Source organism: Empidonax traillii, unplaced genomic scaffold (assembly GCF_003031625.1).
Source record: "Empidonax traillii isolate 1590-97213 ecotype Southwest subspecies unplaced genomic scaffold, ASM303162v1 scaffold407:size753175, whole genome shotgun sequence".
Classification (NCBI taxonomy): domain Eukaryota; kingdom Metazoa; phylum Chordata; class Aves; order Passeriformes; family Tyrannidae; genus Empidonax; species Empidonax traillii.
In genome coordinates this window covers 541,197-562,330 of record NW_020955600.1, presented here as the reverse complement: position 1 = coordinate 562,330, position 21,134 = coordinate 541,197, and the positions used below count along the sequence as shown (strand labels likewise).

The 21,134-nt window shown below is 47.6% G+C and overlaps 1 protein-coding gene across 3 annotated transcripts in view; it reads right to left on the bottom strand.

The window, feature by feature from the left end:
• Nucleotides 1–202: 202 nt before the first annotated feature.
• The window catches only part of LOC114062430 (vascular endothelial growth factor receptor kdr-like), a 122,363-nt gene continuing 101,431 nt past the window's right edge, over nt 203–21,134 (bottom strand). For all 3 annotated transcript variants that reach the window (XM_027893813.1, XM_027893815.1, XM_027893814.1), the window contains 11 exons: nt 20,875–20,963; nt 19,524–19,689; nt 18,899–18,996; nt 17,887–18,009; nt 17,678–17,789; nt 12,218–12,317; nt 11,544–11,649; nt 9,993–10,117; nt 9,665–9,743; nt 7,095–7,189; nt 203–668 (listed from right to left, as the gene is read on the bottom strand). In XM_027893813.1, the coding sequence (XP_027749614.1) occupies nt 464–668; nt 7,095–7,189; nt 9,665–9,743; nt 9,993–10,117; nt 11,544–11,649; nt 12,218–12,317; nt 17,678–17,789; nt 17,887–18,009; nt 18,899–18,996; nt 19,524–19,689; nt 20,875–20,963 (1,298 nt within the window). In that variant the 3' untranslated portion in view covers nt 203–463. The remainder of the gene's footprint in view (nt 669–7,094; nt 7,190–9,664; nt 9,744–9,992; nt 10,118–11,543; nt 11,650–12,217; nt 12,318–17,677; nt 17,790–17,886; nt 18,010–18,898; nt 18,997–19,523; nt 19,690–20,874; nt 20,964–21,134) is intronic.

Here is a 21,134-nt window from a genome sequence, read left to right as displayed (position 1 = left end):
GATCCCAGGTTAAGAACAGTGCTTCAGTTTTTGGCTTTTCTCCAAACCCAAAGCATTGATGTGTTTGTTTGGCTGCTGTTTACACCTGATCCCTTCCATCCCTGGACTAACCAATCCCTAGGCCAGTAGCTCAAATCCTGTGTTCACAGCTAGCTTGGCAGGGCTCTCATGGAGTAAGACAGGAAGGAAGGAACCTGTGGATCTGCACATGCCTGTGCCCAGCCCCAGCCAGGGAGGAGTGGCAGGGCTGGGGTTCCAGCTCCTCCCTGCAGTTCTGATGGACAGAACCTTCATTTACTGCACAAGTGGCAATAGGCCTTTAAAGTCAGTCGAGGAGATGCTCTTAAAATGTTTCTATTCACATCAGAACCATTGTCCTGGGAGATCTGCCTTCCATTCCATGCAGGCCTGGAGACAGGGGAGGACCCAGCCAGGCTGGAGGTGCAGCCTGGGCAGGGTTTGGTTACACCGGGGGGGCCGAGTAGTGGATGACGGAGTTGTAGTCTGGGGGCGGGCTGTGGCATTCCAGGTTTGGATCCATGGGGAGCAGAACAGAGTCTTCCATCGTGAAATCCATGGTGTCCTCTTCCACCTGCACTGCTGGCTGGTACTTGACGGCCTCGTGGTCAGAGAGGATGGATTCCTTGCTCCTGCTGACAGCTCTCCTCCTGTGGGGAACAAACCACGGGATAGATCCACCCTGTCTCGCCAGCCTTGGTCTCTGGGTGCAATTAATGGTCAAAACGGGTTTTTTTCTAAAGTAAATATATAAATCATCCCAGCTCCCATTTGCAGCACCCTGTAGGACAGTGACATTTTACTTGTTGGATAAGGGAACTGAATTAGGAATTTTGACTAACTCAGTGTTTTAAAAGTAGCTTTAGGAGTAAATGCAGGAGCTGTGTTGCCCTGTCTGTTTATCTTACCTCATCTCAGCTCTCTTAGTTATAAAGGCACCTGTCCTATACATACCACAATATTCTCTCTCATTGTTCTGACACAGGTCAGTAAAAATTTGACTCTTCTGAAAGCAGAACTGAAGGCTATGACTTTTCCAGAAGTATAATAAAGGATGAAATACTGAGTAACCTCTGACAGACTGTAATTTAAAATGATACTGAAAGGAAGGGTGTGTGTTGAAGACACTCTTGCAGTGCAGGGCTAAACCTCTCCTGCACTGCCCAGCCCTTCCCAAGCCCTGGTGAAGGGCAGCTCTTTGCAGAGTTCCAGCTGCTGTTCTGTGGCTGCTGCTGATGGAGGGAGCAGCTTCCTCTCCTGCTGCCTTCCCTCCTTACAGCTGATGGAGAGCAGCAACTTCCAGCACATGGAGCAATCTCAGTGCTAAAAGCAGGAGAAGCCTGGAGAGGATTTGTATCACAAGGTGCCCTTGAGGAACAGCAAGTGTTGTGGGGAGGAAAAAAAGGTACTTTCTGTCACAGGCTGCCCTAAAAATAATGTTCTGTCAACCTTGTTTTTCTCCCTCTGAGCAATTCACTGGAAGAGGCTTGGATAACTTAGGGTTGGTTCTCAAAAGGATCCCAATGTGAGAGTGGTTTTTAATCTTCTGCACTTTGCTCAGGACCCTTCGAGGTGCTATTTGGGACAGACCCACCACAGCACTCAGTTCAGAGGGACAGGAATGTGCCTGGGAGGATTTAAAATCAGGCAGTGCCCAAGCACATATTTCACATGTGTTTCAAGTAGCATAAAGCTGCATTTTAACGACTGTAAAGCAAGTCTGGATAACCAACAGTTCATCAAAGAAGTGCAGAATTCAGTACACTTGTTTTGCATGTCTGCATCTCCAGCTTTGTCTCTAAGAAGTGAACCCAGGAGCCCTGAGTTGTAAGAGCCAGCCCACTGTGTCTTGCATGTCTAGGATGGATTGGGGTTCTGTGCAGTGCAAAGGCAGAGGTTACAGAGCAAAGCTGCTGTTCCTGTGCTTTCAGACCTGCACAAGGCACTGCAACCAAGCCTGTGGAGCAGCAAAGCAGAAATTCTAAAAGAAATAGGAACCCTGAGAACTCCAACAAAAATGCAGCACACTCTGCTCTTACAATCTAAGCTTTTCCTCTCTGTCCAGAGAAAAACCTGAGTGGAAACTGCTTATATATCCTATACATTTGTCAGCTGCCCCTTCCTCTACACACACAGCTTCTCTGCAGATGAATTCTTCCCTGGCCTGAGCACTGGAACCACAGCTTTGCCTCACTGTTTATTTCTGTAACTCTCTTTTTGTTGCTCAGTTCTGTTGACTCATGTGGGACAATTCCACAGATGCTCCTGCCTTCCAATTTGCCAGGTATGAAAGTTGTCAGTGGAGCCTGAGAGAAGCTTGAAAGCACCTGTTTAACTTGGCCCACAGCCTGCCTATCTCAGAGTGCTGCAAGGAAAGAAAAGTTAGTGGGGTTTAGTGTGGCCACAGTGGGAAACTTTCAGTGCCCTGTAGTCTCCCAGCAAGTTTTGTTGGGTTTGTGCCCCTGGAGGTCAGGAGACTGGATATTTGGGAATAACCTATTGCTGGAATGGGGCTGGTGTTGGAAGGACTCTTCAGTGCTGGTATCAGCGTCTGCTCCAAAGGCAGAAAGCTGGGAATGAGCTCAGCTTTTGTCATTGGCTCTCCTGTGGCAGACTAAAATGCAATTAACTTCCCAAACTATTCCTTTCATGTAACTGCATTTCCTGAGCACCCAGAGCCCACAGTGTGGGGTGGCTGTGCCCACGGGGCAGCCCCAGCTGGGAGCCTGGACAAGGGTGTTCAGTGGGAATTAGAGCCATTAACAGCTCCCCTTCTCCTGGGCTCTGGCAGATTTTCTACTACAGATGAAGCTGAAAACAGCAGGAATTACATGTAGGAAAAGTTAGCCTGAATATTAAGTAATATGTTTCACAAACTTTTTTTGGAGTTTTCTGAAGGTGCCAAAGTTGTTTAGAGGATACCACAGAGGATAATCCTGCAATAGCCAGAGGGCCTAAATGACCTACTGAGGCCTTTTCTTCCTGCTGTGGGAACCAGAGATTTTGGTTAGAGGAGAAAAATCCTGAAAGCATCAAAGAGCTGGGAAATCATTGCTGGAGCTGTTTATTTTATGTGAGAGGGAGCCAGTTGCTATTAGTCTAAATTTTGGGGTCAATGACTTGAAGAGGAGCCTGGAGAAAGAGAAGATGACTGAGAGAAAATCCCCCTGTGCAGGGAGGGCCTCCAGCACCAAGAGCAGAACTTCCTCCAGTTCTGTGGAGCAGCTCCTACTGCTCTGCCATAAGAAGCCCTCACTGGGAAAAACGAACAGATTTTTGTGTCCATGTAGGAATTCTGGCTGTGTGTTTATGGAAAGATGAGAAATTGGGTGTTGCCCAGCAGAGCCGTTTGTCTCATGATCACACCTCTTATTAACACGTAGGAGCCTCAGGGCTTTGGAGGGGCTTTCATGGGTGTCTAATGAGGCACAGAGTGACTACTCTTTTTTTTAAATTATTTTAATTTTTCTGCAATTAAAGAAAAGGCTTGTTTTTCCTTCTGGTAGTTATGACTGATTCACAGTTTGCTTTGATACATTTTAGACTGAGTGCTGTGCAGTAGGAATTTCATCCTGGGTTCCCCTCTGGCAGTATCAGTGCATCAGGACTGTGCTGGCACAGAGAACTCAAGGGATTGGGATCAGGAATTTGTTGTTTTCAACACTTCTACATACAAAGTACAGGTAACATAAAGTTTCCACAGGCCAAAACCACCCACTCCTTGCATCTGTGTCCCCTCCTGTGTGGCCAAGCTGCCCAGATGTCCCTGATACTTCCCCCAGCACCCCAAAAGCAGTGAGATGGAAAGCACCACAGTCAAACCCAGGCTGGGGACACAGCCATGCACAATTCTCCTTTCAGTCCCTGCTACTTTAAGCATAATCCTGGGGAAAAAAAGGGCTTACAAAACTCCTGAGCAGCTACTCATTCAAAACTCTACTTTGCAGAGCTCAGGCCAGGTCAGAAGGGGCAGGACACAACAGTAAGTATATTTATTATCTCAACATCACAGAATAAAACCCTTCTGGAGCTCTTTCTGCCCTGGAGCAGAGACGGTTCCTGCCTCATTCTCTGAGAACCAAAAGGATTCCAACCCAAGGCAGGCTGAATTTTTGGGGGGCACCCTGTGTTTGGCCATGAGTGCCTGATGCTCCAGAGCAAACCCATCTGTTTCAGCAGCACTGATTTGCCTTAGGCCCAGTTTGGCTTTGGCAAAGGCAGCACCCAGAGCCCAGGGGGATCAGCTGAGCTGGTGTGGGCCTTGAACACAACCAGATCAGCAGTGTCAGAGCAGATGAGGAGAGCTGGACTGGGGGGGAGACAGGACAACTGGGCAGATATCACCCCTTTTATAATTTTAAGCGATAACTTGATTGTCTTGGAGAATTTTAAAGCAGTGCTTGGCAGCAGCCTGTGAGCTGAGAGTCATCCCAGCATTCCATCCCTCTGTGGTCTCTGTGCTTCCCTCAATGCTGGCTCCCTGACCCCAGTCAGTCTGTCTCTCACTGCAGCTACTGCTCTGACTTTCTGCCTCAGCTAGAAAATAATCAGAAAGGATCAGTCTGGCCTAAAAGTGGTCCCAGGCCCAGAGTATCAGATTCACCTCCAAGAAACTCTCGACACCGACACTCCATGGTGTGTGCTGTTGGCAAGATTTACACTCCTCAGAGGAATGAATGCAGGACAAATAAACAGCGAGATTTTGGCAAAAATAATAAATGCAGCCACCCTGGTTTAGCAAACATGCTCAGCCTTTGAACAGTTTTGTTTTAGAAAAGAAAGACTTTGAAAAGGATCCAGGGTAAATGTTTTTGATAGAAGGAGATACACAATTAACAAGGGTGACTTTATCTCCCCTGTTAAACCCACATCCCTTCTGACCTCTCCAGACTGTTCTAAATGCTTTGGAGGCTTGTTTTCCAAGTTCTCAGTGCAGGAGCACCCAGGGGTGTCCTGTCCTCAAACGAGAGGGCACTGGGGTGCTCTGCACTGTGTTCCAGCTGCTATTTGTGCCAGTGACACTCTGCTAGAGTGAAAAAAGAGGAAAAAAGAAGCTGACAAAGTCACTGTCTCAGCTGGACCTCAAACACTTGGTGAAGGATGTGGCCAAGGAAAACCACACCTCTGTCCCTCCATCCCATGGGAATCAGGGCCTGGGAACGAGGGGACAGCAAACAGCTGCTGCAGGGTTTGCTGTCACAGCAGCTCTTTGGAATGGTCTCCCAGGGCCTGGCTGGCACACAAAGGATCAGGTATCTCATGAGGAATGGAATCCCTACGGAAGTGTGGGCTGGAAAGGGGGAAAACCCAGCTGGAGGGGGTCACTGACCCCACAGGGCCATGGCACTTCCCACTCACTCCCAGTGAGGCTGACAGCTGTTCAGGTTTTCCTGGAAATCTCTGAAGAACAGGCTGTTCTGGAATTCTGGTGGTTTTCTATACCTATCTGGACACTGATTTTCCTGAATTTCAGCAGACAGCCTGGAAGGGGCAGAGGGAGAACCTGCCTTTGCCAGCTCCTGATCCAAGTGGGAGACATGCAGCAGGGAGCAGCAGGCAGAGGTGACTGCCAGGAATCTTTAGAAGGATAAAGCGTCCCAGGGAGGCTATTTGTGTGTATGTGTGTGTGTGTTAAAGGAGGTAAATCAGCCCAGGTACAGCATCCCAGTAATGCAGGTTCTGACATCTGAGCTCGTGGTTCCAGAGCTGGAGCCGTTTGGTCTCCATAGCAATGCCCTGAGCTGGCAGGAATCCTCTGCACAGCACAAACCCACAGAGCCACATCCAGATCTCTGCTGATCCCCAACAGGCACAGCCCTGGGACAGTGCTGGGACAGGGGAAATGCTGCTGGACAACATTATTCCTGAAGTCACGCTCCTATCCAGCAAAATCCAGAGCATTTGGATGCTCCCTAGTTGTTGTCTAGAATTCCCTACGTAAACTTCTCCCTTTACCTCCTCTCCTGCTGATGGTTTTAAGGCCTGATAGACAAGGCAGCTCCTTCCCTCTGCTTTTCTCCCTGAGTGGAGCAGCCACCCCTCCAAAACACTGGCACTCTCTCCCCAGGCACTCTCACAGGAACTCTCCCATAACATCCACAACTGCAGGAGGGTTTTTCTCATCTATAATTTCTGTTTAATGTAGAAAAGTGGTGAGTTGGGGTAGAACAAGGAACTGTTCTGGTGGGAAAGGTCATTGAGTTTGACAGAGGAAACGAATCCAAATCTCACCAACAGATTTTCAGGAAATTCAGTAAAAGTCTAATTAGCTCAGTGAACTGAATAGACATGGAATTCTGTGCTACAGAATTGTTTCTTTTTTATATTTTGGGCAGCTGTTCTTTGAAATTCTACCTGTTGACATTTCAATCAGGGTTACTATTGTCAGGAAGGTGGAGAAGGCCTGGTTCACTGCAAGGTCACCTCTCTGCCTGTGGGATTGTTACTGAAATGCAAAGAACTGGGAGCAAAAACCTAAATATCTGCTTTTATTCCTCTGTGATTGTACTATGAAGGGATAAACACAAAGGGATAAACTTAAACAGCCTCTGTTTGTAAACCAGGCCTGAGAACAGAACTCCTGGGACCCTGGAGGTGGTGGGGCTGCAGGACTGGCTTCACCGTGGTGATAACATAAATGCAGCAATCTGGTAAATGTACTTGCTTGGCAGTGCTTATACCATTCTTCACTGTGCACACCTTCCTAACTTCACCCACATCCCACCAGCTGCACAGGTTCCAGTCCTGCTGCGTGTCCAAGGTAAAACATGCAGGCTGGTATAATCATAAATGTTATGTTTTGAGTGAATAAATCAGGTTCTTCAAACTATGTTCCATCAGCAAAGGAGAACACTGGGAAAGCCCTCAAGAAACAGCTAAAGTAGACATGGATATTGTCAGCCTTTTCGCTCCTATCACTCCCCACTCACAGAATATTCTGCCCCTTGCTCTCCAAGTACATTAACCACAGTTCTGAAATTCAGAGCTGCAACTCCTGTGAGCTTGTTGGGATGGCCCAGCAGTTTTCCTTTTGGGAATTTCAGCAACCTTTAGAAAGGGATCCCCTGAGTACTCACGCCAGAGCCATGATCCCGTAGGGCCAGGAACGGATTTCCAGCCTCTTGGGGCTTTTGATCTCGTCTGACGTCAGCACCATCCCACTGTCCGACTCCTGAGGGAAAAAAGGAAGGAACATCAGTGATAACCTGGGACCTGTGCCCTGGGCCTGGTGCAGGGCCCACCAATCCATCAGAATATTCCCTTCTCAGGGCCTGTGTTATCAGTTTTTATCCAGCTGTTCCTCTGATGCTGCTCTGGAGCCCCAGAACACTTCCCCTGTTTCTGTGATGCTGAAGCTTTTGATTTGTATTTGGAAGGAGCAGCCTTCAAATGAAAAAAATACCAAAAAATAATGTGACATTTTCCAATTTGAAATTGATATTAAGCATATGGGTGCCATGTACGTGGGAGGGAGATATGAACAGACTGAATTCATAGAGAACATAGCCAGGAACTCTGGCTGGGTTCCTCCAAGAACAAGCTCCCCAAATACCTCCTAGAAATGCACTTTTAGGAACCCTGAAATTTGAAGGGAGTGGAAGTTCAGAAGCATTCTGCAAAGATACAGAGCCTTTGGTTGTGGATTTTTTATGAGCCATCCAAAAAACCTGTCCAGGCTGCAGTTCAGATCAAGCTGTTACTGTGCAAAGTGTGTACAAGTTCTCAGACACCACAGTCCTCAATTTAAGTAATTTAAAAATATTAAATATTCTGGGGAGTTCCTTTGCCTTTGAAATCCTCTGTGATGCTGGACAGTTGCATGTCTGTGTGTTTGTCCAAACTGAGACAGCAAAAGACTCCAATATAGAAGTGAAACTCTAGTTAGTCTTATTTTACCAGTCAAACTAACTGGAGTACAAAAAACAATCCCAGCAAGCAACAAATAGCAAGCAAAATCTTTTTTTATAAATACTGTGGGCATATATCAGTTGTTAATAAGATCAGCCTAGAAACTGGTTTCCAAATATAAAGTAAAATCCTAAATGAATGATGTCTGTCAGAGCCTCAGTAGAGCCCAGCTTGCCTCTGGTTTTTATCTGGACTGTTTCCCCCTGGAACACATGGTCCAGGAGCAGTTTATCTGAGGGCTGCTCTGCATTTTGCTTACACTTGTCTGTTAAAAGAATATCCACAGGGACTGCAGATAAGTGGCACAATTGCAGGAAGGTGTGGTAGAGCACTTGGAGAGATCCTGGGCAACTGTTTGAAATAATGACCTAATGACTATTAATGTCATGATATTTAAGATAATTTTAGCAACACAAGTGCACTTACTTTGTCCCAGAGCAGACCACACCATAATTCAGCTTTAAAAGATCCTGACTGAAACACCACATTTATTTCTGATCTGATGATGTGCTATTACCCTTCTTTTGAAACTTTTCCCTCTTCATGTAAGGACTTGCTTTAAAATGCCATGAACAGGGAGCTCTTAGGCAAGTGATGCTCGTGCTGGCGGCAGTAATCTCTCACTGATACCGGATGGGTGTAGGAAATGTCTCTCTGTGATTCAGAGGGACAGATTTTTATCCTGCAAGAGGAAAGAGGCAGAGCCTGAGAAATTTCTGAGCCTTCTAATCCCTGAGATGCAGCGATAAAGAGGCAGAAATTACAGCTGGCAAAGGCTTAGGGAATAATGGGCCTCCATTTGTGTGACCAGAGAAAAGTGAGAAAAGGACTTGTCAAGGACATGAAATATGTCCAGGACAGGTTGGAGCTGAGACTTGAGCCTCCCTAAGGGGGCTGGCTCTGTCCAAGAGGGACTCTGAGCTGCTCCTCACCACCTGAGCCCTGCCCTCCTCCCCTGCCAGGAGCTCTCCTGAGGGTTCCAAGCTTCCCTCCTAAACTTTGATCCCCTTGAGGCATCCCTGGAGCACAGAGACCCCTCCCTGGTGGCGCAGAGCGTGTCCCTGAGACAGGGGGTGTGGGCAGCACAGGAGCTGCAGCCAGGGAGGGTCTGAGCCACTCAGGCAACCCAGGAGCTGGGCTCTGGTTTTTTTAAATACAGAAGGAAAAAATGGAAAGAAAAACCCCTCCAACCTGCAGTTTCAGAGGAAGCCAACAAGCAGATCCATCACTCTGAAACAAAACAAGCTTTTGTTTCAGTGAAAATTAAACCCTTTAACACTCTCACTTTAACACTGTTCACTTTGTGTGACCAAGAGCAGGATCTTGAATCCTGCTCTTGTCTACCTAGAACTGAACACCCTCACCCCCACCAAATTACTGGCTGTCTCAGCCAGCCTGAATGTGTTCTGGACACATTGCCCTCAAAGAGCCTCATTTCAATGAGCTGCCACTTTCTTATAGTGGAAAAACATCTTGAAATATGTAATACAAAGGCCCTTGGCCTGATCAAAGCCAGGGGAATCACACATGAGCTTCTCTTTAAATTATTTGTTAAGCAAAATGCAGGTCCCTCTTAGTTGTCACTCAGACCTGTGTGTGAGATGCCAGGGCCAAACCTTCTGCCTGATTTAAAGCTGTTTCTGAGCAAACAGATTTCACAAGCTCCAGTAGGTGTTTCTGGGGCTGGTGACGAGTGATCTGTGAACCTGGTGGGGCAGGAGGCAGTCACCTCACTTACCTCATGCAGCACTTTCTCCTTTTCCACTGGCACCTCATCAAATGTCTTCACACTCAGGGGTCTCTTCTTGCTGTTGTTTCTGCAAGCAGGAAAGTGGAGGGGTCAGCACCAACCCAAGCAGATGCTGCAGCAGTTGGTGCCTCAGTTACACCCTGACCCAGCTCAGTCTCCTGGACCAGTTTTCTTATTCCATCTCTCACAACCAATAACCAACACCCTGACAAATCTGTCTGCCTCTTTAACCAGCACTACTGGGAGAGGACACCAGACAGGGCCCAGCTCCAGGGAATCTTTCCCTCTCTGCCACCCCTGTCTCAGTTTTCCTCACCCAGTTTCCACTGCACTCCAGCGATTCACTCCAGGGGTCGAGTTTTCTTCCACAGGGCCAGTTTTGGGGTTGGATTCTCCATCGGGACACAGGGTGATGTTCAGTGGAATGTAGTCTTTACCATCCTAGAGAATTAATAACAGGAAGGAACACAAAGCTGGTGAAGTTCATCTTGTGCTGCATCTCAGTGTAAGAGGTTCTTGTGTTCTACAGAGCTTTACACTGGGAAAGGACTGGATTTTATTTCAATTTATGATGTTTCTTCAAAGTGATTGTGATGCTCTTTCCATCATTCCTACATTCCAGATGTGAGGCTGTGCTACCTTCAGGGAGGGGTAGGACACTGATCTGCCCTTCAGGAAAGCAGTCTATACTGTCATTGCCTCTTAGGGAATTCCAAGGGACAGCCCTGGAGAAGGGAGGGAGTGACAGGAATTCCCAAACCCCTGGGGCTGACAGGACTTGAACAGAGCTTGGAATTGGTAAAAGCACAGTGCCTATGTGTAGACTCTTTGGGTTTGTTCAGCTTCAGGAGCTGTAGCTGGGAAGAGCTGGTCCTTCAAGTGGGAGCCTGGAAGGACTTTATTTCTTGTCCTTCCAAGGAATAAAACGAGCTCTGCACTGTCATCACCCCCTGCAGGACTCCCAGACATGACTCTGCCTTTAAGGCCTGAAACCATTTGTCCAAATTTCTCTTTGCTTATTTTTTGTTTTTAATTTTGAGAAGCAGTTAAGTGCCCTATTCCCTTATCATGATTTTTATGTCTCCTTAATTTACTTTGGTTATAGAATAAAACTCCCAAGCTCTTAATGTTGCAGACTGGGCCCTCTTCAACTCAGCTCCACTACAGTTGTTTACAAACAGGAAGGAGATGTTTGATCTCTTTTTAAACTGACAATTGCATTTCTGGTTGTTTTTAATGAAGAGGAAAACAACTGAATTAACTATTATGACATTAATAATGCTCTAACTGACTTTCTGAGCTTTAAACTACATAATTGTAAAGCTCCTAAGAGCACTGGTGGACGTAATCTTGGAAAATGAGAAAGTTCAGGAGGTGGAGGAAATCGGGAGTGAAGCTGAGCCCAGAAAGAAGGGAGGTGTGTGTGGGAAGATGATTTCAAGGTTTGGTTTTATTTCTCATGATCCTGCTCTGATTTGATTGGTAATAAATTGTATTTTCTGAGAAGGGGAGTGCTGGGGTGGTTTGGTGGCACCCAGCCAGGCTTTACTGTCCTGTAATGGAACTGGAACTGTTGGTGAGATAAAGCACTGGTGTTCCTCTGAGGGGCAACTGGGCCTTTTTCTGATGAGTGTAACTTTCTCCTGCTATGGATGGACAGCCATCTAGTTTTAAAATACAATCCCCTTTGCACAGTTGCCATTTTCTTGACTCACCCCAGCAGCCTTTTTCCTCGTGACCTCTGCTGTGAGGTCCAAGGTGGTGCTGGGGTCAAGCAGCCCTTCCCTGAGCACACACACGGGTACCCACACACACATCAGCACATCAGCACCACCACGAGAGCTGGGAGAGCCTGGCCCTGCTGTACCTGCTGCACATTGGCCTGCAGGAGGTCCCCCAGGCGCTCCACGAGCTCTGTGAACGTCGGCCTCTCGGTGGGAACGCCGTGCCAGCAATCCAGCATTGTCTGGTACCTGGGGAAAGAGCCAGCGAGTCAGAAAGGGAAAGGCAAGCAGCTTTGCTTCCAGGCTGTTTCATTCCATTCCTGCTGGGTTGGGTCATCTTTGGGTGGTTATGGGTTAGGACAGGCTCAGATCTCCATGTGCTGCAATCCTGTTCTAGTTGCCCTGTTGGATGGTTGTTGCTTCCATCCTCCTGCCTCAGCTGAGCCTTGAGGCTTTTTGTTTTCACCCAGCTTACAATCTGGCCCTGTGATGCTGCTGAAATAAGTCCTGGTTATGGATGCTGGGTTTCTGTACCCAAGGCAGACACAGGGCTCTCCTGAACAGAGATCCAGGAACTACAGCTCACACAGGGATCTGTTCATCTTGCTGTTGGCAAAGGTCAGGCTGACTTGGGCTGTCCTTGGCATTAGTCTGTGCTACCAGGACACCCAAGGCATGAACAACCACAGCATTTACTGAAAAAACAAATACAAAATACACAGTTGGGGTCCCCTTCCCCCTCTCCACCTGAACACAATCTAGCTTCAATACTTAAATGACACGTGTCAGCTCACAGTACAAGAGCAGGAGCTCTTACACTTCTGGGGTGGAGTACTCTGGGGATCTCATCCGGGTCCCTTCCTTGAGCCGCCGGCAGAAATCCTCGTCTATCTGCACTCCAGGGTATGGGGAGGCACCTGGGGGAGAAATGAGAGGCTTCAGAGTGGCACAGTCCCTGTTTCCCAGCCCAGGGAATTAAACACGAATCAGTGACTCTGCTGAGCATCTGGGATTACCCAGAGTCTGGCAGCAAAAGAAGCTCCAGTAAAGAAGTTGCAGCCACCTCCTGTCTACCTGTTCTGTCTGGAAACCTGCTACAGAATCACTCTGCCTCTTCAGAGATTTCAATCACAGTGCATCCTCCACATTTGTGATACAGCCAGGACCACTCCAAGGTAAAATAGGGCAGAAGACAACTACATTTTATTAGTTTGAGACTTTAAATGACCTCTTGATCAGTGGTAGAAAAGTTCCAGCTCATTCAGTTGGTTACATTGAACAGACTCTTAGCCTGCCAATCTCCTGCACAAAGTGAGCACACATGGAGTGTGTCAGTCCTGCTCATCCTGCCTTGCCTTGGATCTCTGGCCTGGCTGGTGCAGAGGGAGCTGTGGGCACCTGGCTGCTGCTGCAGAAGACCCTGAGAACTGCAGTTCAACCTCAGGTGTGGAACTGTGCTGAGTATTGTGTGTGTATTATCCAGTCCTACAGGCAAAACTTCCTTGAACATGACCTTGCAGCTTTTCAGGCTTCTTTTCTCTCCTGAGTGTGTGTTCAGAGTGTCTTCAGGGCCACTGCAATGTCAGTGTGAGTGTTACTGCCCCTGGGAGGGCAGCTCATGGCAGCTGTTATTGTTCTGAGAGGCAGAGCGCTCTGAAGGGACCAGTAGCACTGTATTACTGCACCAAAGTTGGCCAAAAGTCATCAACATGAATCAAGAAGTCATCATTTGCCTGTGCAGATGGTTCTCTACGGAGAAGGCACTGGTGTAAATGCATCACATGTGCTCCTCAACTAATGAGCTCTTCAGAGGTTGTGCTCTTCGCTGTATGACATCTCCAGTGCTCCATAAATAAGGGGAACAAATACAGAGTTTGGGAAAGTGCTCTGGCATCTGAGTAATCCAGACCTCACAGGTAACATTCAGGAGAAGTCTGTGCTGAAGTTTGAAAGGTTACTGAGCCTGCTGTGGTTAGACTTGAACGATCTGTAAACTTCCCTCCCTCCCTCCCTCCCTCCTCAGCAAAGGCTTCACATGCAGCACAACCCCCGTCTTGCACATTCTGCCATCCAAAAGGCTGGATGATGAATTTGGAAACAATGTAGTCAAGTCTCAGCATAGGGGATTGAATGGAATCTGGATCTGTATCCAGCCCTCCAGGAATCTGCGCATGATCTACTGTCGATAACATTCCTGCATATTTCCTGCAATTTCCCCCCTCCATTTGGAGACACCATCGTGTGCTGTGCACTTGGGGGCACAACAAGCACAGTAGAAATCTTCTGGATAAAAGCAGCCAAGAGGGTGCCAAAACGTGGCTGCTTCCAGAATTATTCTGCTCCATGGATCTGCCTGCTCAGTCTGCAGAGCTGGGGAGCTGAGATCCTGGCAGCTTCCCAAGAGGGCCCCTCAGCACAGCAAACAGGCTCCAGTGACATCCAAGGCTCAGGGATGCTCAGCCACAGCACATCTGAATTCTCTGGATGTGCAAGGACCAGCTCAAGGTACCGAGAGTGTTTCCAGGAGTTCTGTAAGTTGGAGATAGTCAGTAGCATCACTTCTGCCTTATATCTGGATTTTCCTTCCCAGATCTGCCTTTCACCTGTCAGAATAACCTGGTAATCCACTGTTCAGCCCACACGGCATCACCCATTAGCCAAAGGTCTCAAACCACCTCCCAAGATCCCTGTGAATAAACAGAGGGATGGACAGTGTGGTGTCACTTTCCCACAGTGCCCCAGGCACCAAACTGCTGCCTCTGCACCTCTCCTGACTCTCACTTGTCTTTCCACCCTGAGAAGGTACTGGGGCTTCCTGAACACCCCTGAGCTCAACAGGGTTCAACAGCCTCTCCTGAGCCTCCCTTGAGGCTCTACACTGTTGATGACCTGGGGCAACACCACAGACCCCTCCTTAGAGAAAGGAGCTTTTTTCACTGATTGCCAACCCCAATTATGTCACTGTTGTGCCATGGTGGCCGTGATTTCCATGGGGAGGAGCTGAATGGAGTCAGGCCTTGGTGAATGGCCACAGGACCATTCCCAGTGCAGAAGAAACCTCTCAGTTTGTTCTGGTTAGGCCTGGCTCAATAATTATCTCATTGATCAGAATTAATCCTCAAATGCATTGATTGGGATGGAGACCTTGAGGGCAACATGAGAGAATGGGGTGAGAAGGGATGGAGAATTCCACTGGGGCTCACCTTCTGAGTTCTTTCTGGTTACAGCACTGATCATATCAACTGCAACATGTTGGTGAGAGCAAACACAAGGAAGGCAAAGAAGAATAATAGTGACAGGACAAGGAGTAATGGGTACAAACTGTAAGAGGGGAGATTTTGGTGAGATATTAGGAAGAAATTCTTCCCTGTGAGGGTGCTGAAACACTGGAGCAGGTTGCCCAGGGAGGCTGTGGATGCCCCAGCCTTGGCAGTGTTCAAGGCCAGGTTGGATAAGGCCTTGAGCAAACGGGGCTAGTGGGAGGTGTGGAGGGTGGGGACTGGATGGTCTTTAAGGTCCATTCCAACCCCTTAGCATGCTGTGATTCTAAGAACAATTTTTGACTGCAGGATCTCTTGGTAGTTTATATTTTGACTGGTGCTGGCCTTCTACCAGCTGGAGGCAGCTCAGCTCATAAAAGCAAGGAACTCCCCTTTTTTCCACTTCCACTCACCATTGCACTTCATCTGGACTATGTGCTAAGCCTAATAACTTGGATTTGGGATGCTGAGACAGCTTGGGAGAAATGTAGGCTGAAACATGTGGTGTGAGGTCTACACATGATGTTTTCCTTAGGGAAAATCTCTTGCAAAATGCTCAAAGATGTGGCATGCATTGGATATGGGAGCCCTCTTTTGATCTTGATCTTATTTTAGCAGGATAATAAGATGCTGATGTTATACGAGCAGGCACTGCTTGTTTACATAATTATCTCTGACTGCTTTCTGAACAGTGCACATTGAAATTCCAGGAGACACCGACATTCTGTACCATGAGTGATTTCAGGATGTATCAAACATTGCTGGCACCACCTGACACGAGGTGTGCTGACCCCTTTGGAATAATTTAAAGCTCATTGCAAACTCAGCCCCAGATGAAAATGAACAGTCTCTCTCCAGCCCTGATTTCCCTGTGTATCACCAAGATGGGTCCAGCCTTTCTGGAGGAAGCCTGTTGTCCTTCTCTTAGCTCTGCCCCTGGAAAGGACCCATGACCAAACTAAACTCTGCAGTTTCCTAATCAGTGTTTTCCCCTTTTTTAGAGGGTGCTAAGTCTGTGGGACCCAGTAAAAGCAGCAGCTGTAAATGGGAGCCAAAACATACCCCATAGCAATGACAAATAACTTCCATCCCTTGGCTCTCAATGATCTGTAAAACTTTTATAGAAGAGAATTCAATCAGCGACACAAATCCTTAATTAAATATTTATCGTTGGAGCTGCAGATGTGAGCAGTGCCAAACCACAGGCATGCCTGGGTGATCTGTATGAAAAACCCTCTCAGAGAAAATGACTGCTTTTGAACCTGTGCCACTGAGAGAAAAAGGAGTTTGTGATCTACGTCATCCCCGGGCAGAGGCTGTGCACGGATGGCAGCCCTCGCAGGAGGTTGGTAGGTTCCCCTGAATTCAGAAGAGGACAGTCTATTGTGCCAGGAAAGCACCTTCATTATGAAAAGAGTCTATCTAAAATTAAAATAAACCAGATAAATTGGTTTTTAAAACTAGATAAAAATAGAGGTGAGTTTGAGTAACCCTGTTTTTTGGTTTATACTAGTCAGGCCGAATGACCTGAAAGTCACATCTGTTGAAGTCTGTCAGGACCTTTGGGAATGATACAAAGCCTGTTTCTGCAGTGCCCCTTGCCATTCATCAGTATTCAGTTCTTCTGGTTCCCTGGAGGTGCCCAATGCCTGTTCCCTCTGAGTCTGTCTCTGCTGGTGCATCTTCCTGAATAATCTGTCAAAAACAGGGCACTGCTGGTGCTTCTGGAGCTTTGCCTTTCTGTGGTGTTTCAAAGCACCTGCAGCAGGTGATGCTGTTACTGAGCCATGGAGGTGTTACACCAAAAGAACATCCCTAAATAAACAGGACTGAGCCCTGGAGAAAGCAGGAACTGCCACGTGCTTTAACCATCTGAATGTGAATTTTCTGCTTTGTGTGCTACATGAACTAGAGGAGAGTCCAAATGAAAGACTTGGACCAAGAACAAGTTGTGATTTTGCAGCCAGCCCTGAGGAAAGATTAGGACAGAAACAGCTCCAGACTTTGCATCTTGACTTGGCATCTTGAGCCTGATCATTAATTTCAACTGATCCATCAACTAAAGATAGAAGGAGATTACAGAGTTTGCTTTAAAATCCAGCAGCTTAAGCTGACAATGCTTCTCGTTTTCTTTTGTCTGCAAGTGCTGATTAAAAAGCCAGAGCTGACATTCCTAAATTCCCTCAGGAAAACAAAACTTGCCACTCTGGAGGGCGAATCTGAGAGCGGCAAAGTCCAACTGTCTGGGAGGCTGCTTGTCTCAGTTTCACAGCTTTATGTGCTGGACAGTAACCAGATCTCAGCGAGGCTGAGATCTCCAACAGCACCCAGGGATGAAAGCTGTAGCACATAAAGAACTCCATCCCTGTCCTTTCAGCAATGTTGTGGCTTGCAAACGACGTGGGCACAAGAGCATGTGCTTCTTCCTGTCCACTGCCAAAAGGACTGAGGCAGAGCCCGGCACTGGCTCTCGGATCAGCCTCATGGCAGCTGCTGCCAAGAGGTTTTGCTTTCTTAGAAAATCTTAGATTTTGTGGGGAAAATAGTTTAGCTGGGACAAAATATCATGTGGGCAATTTCCCTCGTGTTCCATGGGCTGCCACGAGCAGCATCAGCCCCCTGTGCCCTCAGCAGGGGGACCCTCCAGCCTTGGGGCTGTGGGGGTTCCTAAAGCAGACTTCTTCAGGAAAAGATGGTTGGATGGGAAACTTCTTCATTGCTGTCAAAAAACCATCTCACTCCCCAGCAGCAAGGACTTGTGTTTTACCTCTGGGTTCCGTTGCTTTCAGTGGTTACAAATGTTAGGTCCAGGATTTAGGATTTTTGCTCCCCCCTCCCCAGTGTTCACTGTTTTCAGGTGGAGTTCTCACTGACCTCAGCCCAGTGGCTTTATTTCACACCTGCCCTGCACTGTGCACTTGTCCCAGCTGAAGCAGAAAGGCTGCCCCACATCAGCACCTTTTGTTAAAAGCTTTCCTTAGCAGAGGAGCCATAAATTAGGGGAAAACCATTCTTACCTAGAGAAAATATTTCCCAGAGCAGCACTCCAAAGGACCACACGTCACTCTGTGTCGTGTAAATCTTGTCAAAAATAGCCTCTGGAGCCATCCATTTGAGTGGGAGCCGGGCCTGGACACCAAAGACACAGCAGGTTGCTGTTACTGATCCACCCAAACCCATGGGGAACAACAACTTGAGGATAATAACTCCAGCTCCTTCCACTTACATCTCCCTTCCGGACATAGTCGGGGTCTTTATAAATGTCCCTGGCCAGGCCGAAGTCGCAGATTTTGACCACGTTGTTCTCGGAGAGCAGGATGTTCCTTGCTGCCAAATCCCGGTGGATGCACTGGAAGGAACCAGGACACGCAGGATCAGAGGGGCTCCCTGCCAGAGCTGAGGGCAGCAGAGCTTCTCTGGGAACGGGGAGGTAAAGGACCTGCTGTCGTGAGCAGGGCAGAGAAGGGATTCTGTGAGGGAACCGGCCCCAAACATTCTGTCCTACACAAAGCAGAGAATAACTCGGGGAACAAGCCAATACTGCAGGTAATTTTCTGACTTTCACAGTTATGACAAGACAAAGGGAGTCCTAATTTCTAACTAACTGGGAACACTGGGAGAGGTCAAAAGGCAGCTGCAGCTACATTTGCAAATGCAGGCCCAGAGTGTGTGAGATGGGCTGACTCTGCTCGGGATTCCTGTGCTCCCCTGGAGCTGTGTCAGTGCAAGCCCTCAGCTGTGTGCACACTTTGGCACATGTATTACATTCCATTTACTGAAAAGGTGTTCCACAGGCTGCAAACATCCTTCCTGTTGTGTCCAAAAGAGGTGCTAACTCTGCTGACACTCTCCAACACTGCTGACAAGCCAAAGGAATAGCTGGACACTCCCCTTCATTTTTCAGTAGTGCTGTTGTTGATCACATTAGAAGGACCTTTCTCTACGAGAAGCCTTTTCTGCATTTATTTATGAGGCTGTTCCAAGAATTGTCTCACAATCTGTATTCACCCCTTATATCTAAACTCTCCCGTTACAGATGCCAGTCCCTGCAGCCAAGAACATGATGGATATCCCTTCCAACCCCTTCAGTGCTACTTATTGCTTAACCACCAGAGCCAAAGTGATCTCCAAGGCTTTAACAGAAGAGCAAAAAGCAGATTACTCAGGCTCAAGAGAGTGCTTGGATTTCTCCACATCAGACACTCAGGGTTCTGGGATAGAAGTCTGAATGAGCTCACTTTTCGGGAGGCGAGGAACTCCATGCCTTTGGCCACTTGGAAGCTGTAGCAAATCAGATCCTCCAAAGTCAGGGGCCTCTTGTACAGATCCTCAGCATCTAGGAGAGATCACAGACAGGGCAAAACACTCCAAACAGCTCCAAACCTCGGTGGCACTGGTGCCACTGGCACTCTGGTGACCCCAGCCCTGCTGGGGTCGTTAGGTGAGATCTCTGCTGGAGTTGCAGCTCTGGGGTAGGAACCACTGACCCAGAGGCAGAAGATCAGATGATTTATCAAGTTCTAATGCACATTAATCATGCCATTTAGCTATGGGAAAAACAACATCTGCGGATAGGAGTGAGGAAAACTTTATAGAGAGTGAGTGAAGAGAATGGGAATAGCGGTAAAACATTGCTATTGCTCCTCTCACACAACAGGAGCAGCTTTTCTATGCAATTCATCACCACTAAACTCTTTTGGTGAGAAAGTTGGAGTGGGAAACAGGCAAGAGGAAGAATTTGCAACTTCAGGAACAAACCAAGCTGTGTCAGGGCTTGTAAAGTGTGTGACAGTGTGTGTGGCACTGGCCAAGTAACAGAAATCTTTACAAGAAAAGATTTGGGATTAGGTGGGTTTCTTTTACCTTCTTCATCATCTTCTGAGTCGCTGTAACTCTTATCTTCAATAAATCCTGAGCTGGCAGAGCTGCCTGTGCTGGCTACGCTCTCAAGGCGCCTCTTGATCAGTTCAGTCAGGTCACTGTTGGACTCATCCAGACTTTTCTCTGCTTGGTCAGAGTTTTCCTGGGACTACACATAGCATAAAACTCATTTTTAGCTTTGGTTGATGCAATGCCTGAGGATTCAAACTGTGTCACAGAATGGCATATGGAGAATGTCCTCCAAAGACGAGCTCCAAACATGTTTGAACATGATGTTCCCTGAAGAGCAGAGCTAATGAAGCCTGGTTTCCTACTGATCAACACACAACCTCCCATTCCACTGACTGCAGTGTTGGCCCAGAAAAGGGAGCTGGGAACTGGCTGGGGCAGACTGAGAGGTGAGCAGAGAGATACTGTAGGTCTGTGCCTCTTGCTTTCTTGGGAAGACATCACAGATCAGTTCAAGGTACGTGCATGATGTGCACTGTGTGTCTGCCTCACCCTCTCCTGGGGGGGCAGACAGAACCAGCCCCTCAATTCATCAAGGAAACAATGGTGAGAAAGAAATTCTGAGTGACTGTACCAGGAAAATCTCCTTCACTCACACAAAGTACCTCACGTACTTCTGTGTCTTTACACAATGGCTACAATCATCATCATCATAATAATAATGGATTCATCCGGGAAAATAATCTTGGGAGGCTCCAGTTTCAGGCAGGGCTGGGATCAGAGAGCCCTTTCCAGGCTGTATGTTCACAAGGAGGAGGCAGTGCCATCCCCTCCCCAGCACTGATCCCTGGTCCCCTATCCCAGCCCAGATGTTTGTGTGGCTGCAGAGAACTGCTGGAAACCAAACCACGTGGTTCATTTTAGTGCAGACATGTCCTTGATCCAGGTCCCTGCACCCAGCACAGACTGGGCTGGCACAGGGGATGGGACAAACAGAGAATGGGGGAAGGAGAAGCTGCTTTTAGTGTGTGTGTGGGTGGGCCTAGAAACAAAAATCCCCAACCCAGGCTTGTGTTTTGGGAGGGTTCACCTTCTCCTAGTTCAGTTGAGGCCAGTTTTTCACTATTCCCTGAGCTGGGGTAATTCCCTCTGTCCCTCTGAAGTGCACTACAGTGCTTATGTATTTGCAACTAAATCAGAGGAGGATGGGAGTGAGACCCTGCAGGGAAAACATTTCCTTTTTTTGCTCATTCAAATTGAAATGTGGTGAGAAAATAAAGTACCCATAGAAATGCCCAGCAGTGCCAATGCAGAAAAACCCAGCCTGTCTCCATGGCTGCTGATTCCCTGCCTTGGGACTATGAGCAGTGAATCATTTTCTTACCTTGCATGCAATGAAATCTCCCCGTTTTCCTCTCAAATAGTTGGACAGATTTCCATATTTGCAATATTCCACTATGACCATTAAAGGACCTGATAAAGACAGTGAGAGTCAAATGAGTTTTGAAGCACTGCAAAGCACATAATTCTAACTTATCCTCCCAAATCCTCTTCAAAATAAGTAAATACTGGCATTTCTATGACACAGAGGAGAGAAGTGACATTCCAGAAGGACACAATCAGTAGGGACGGGGAGAGAAGGGA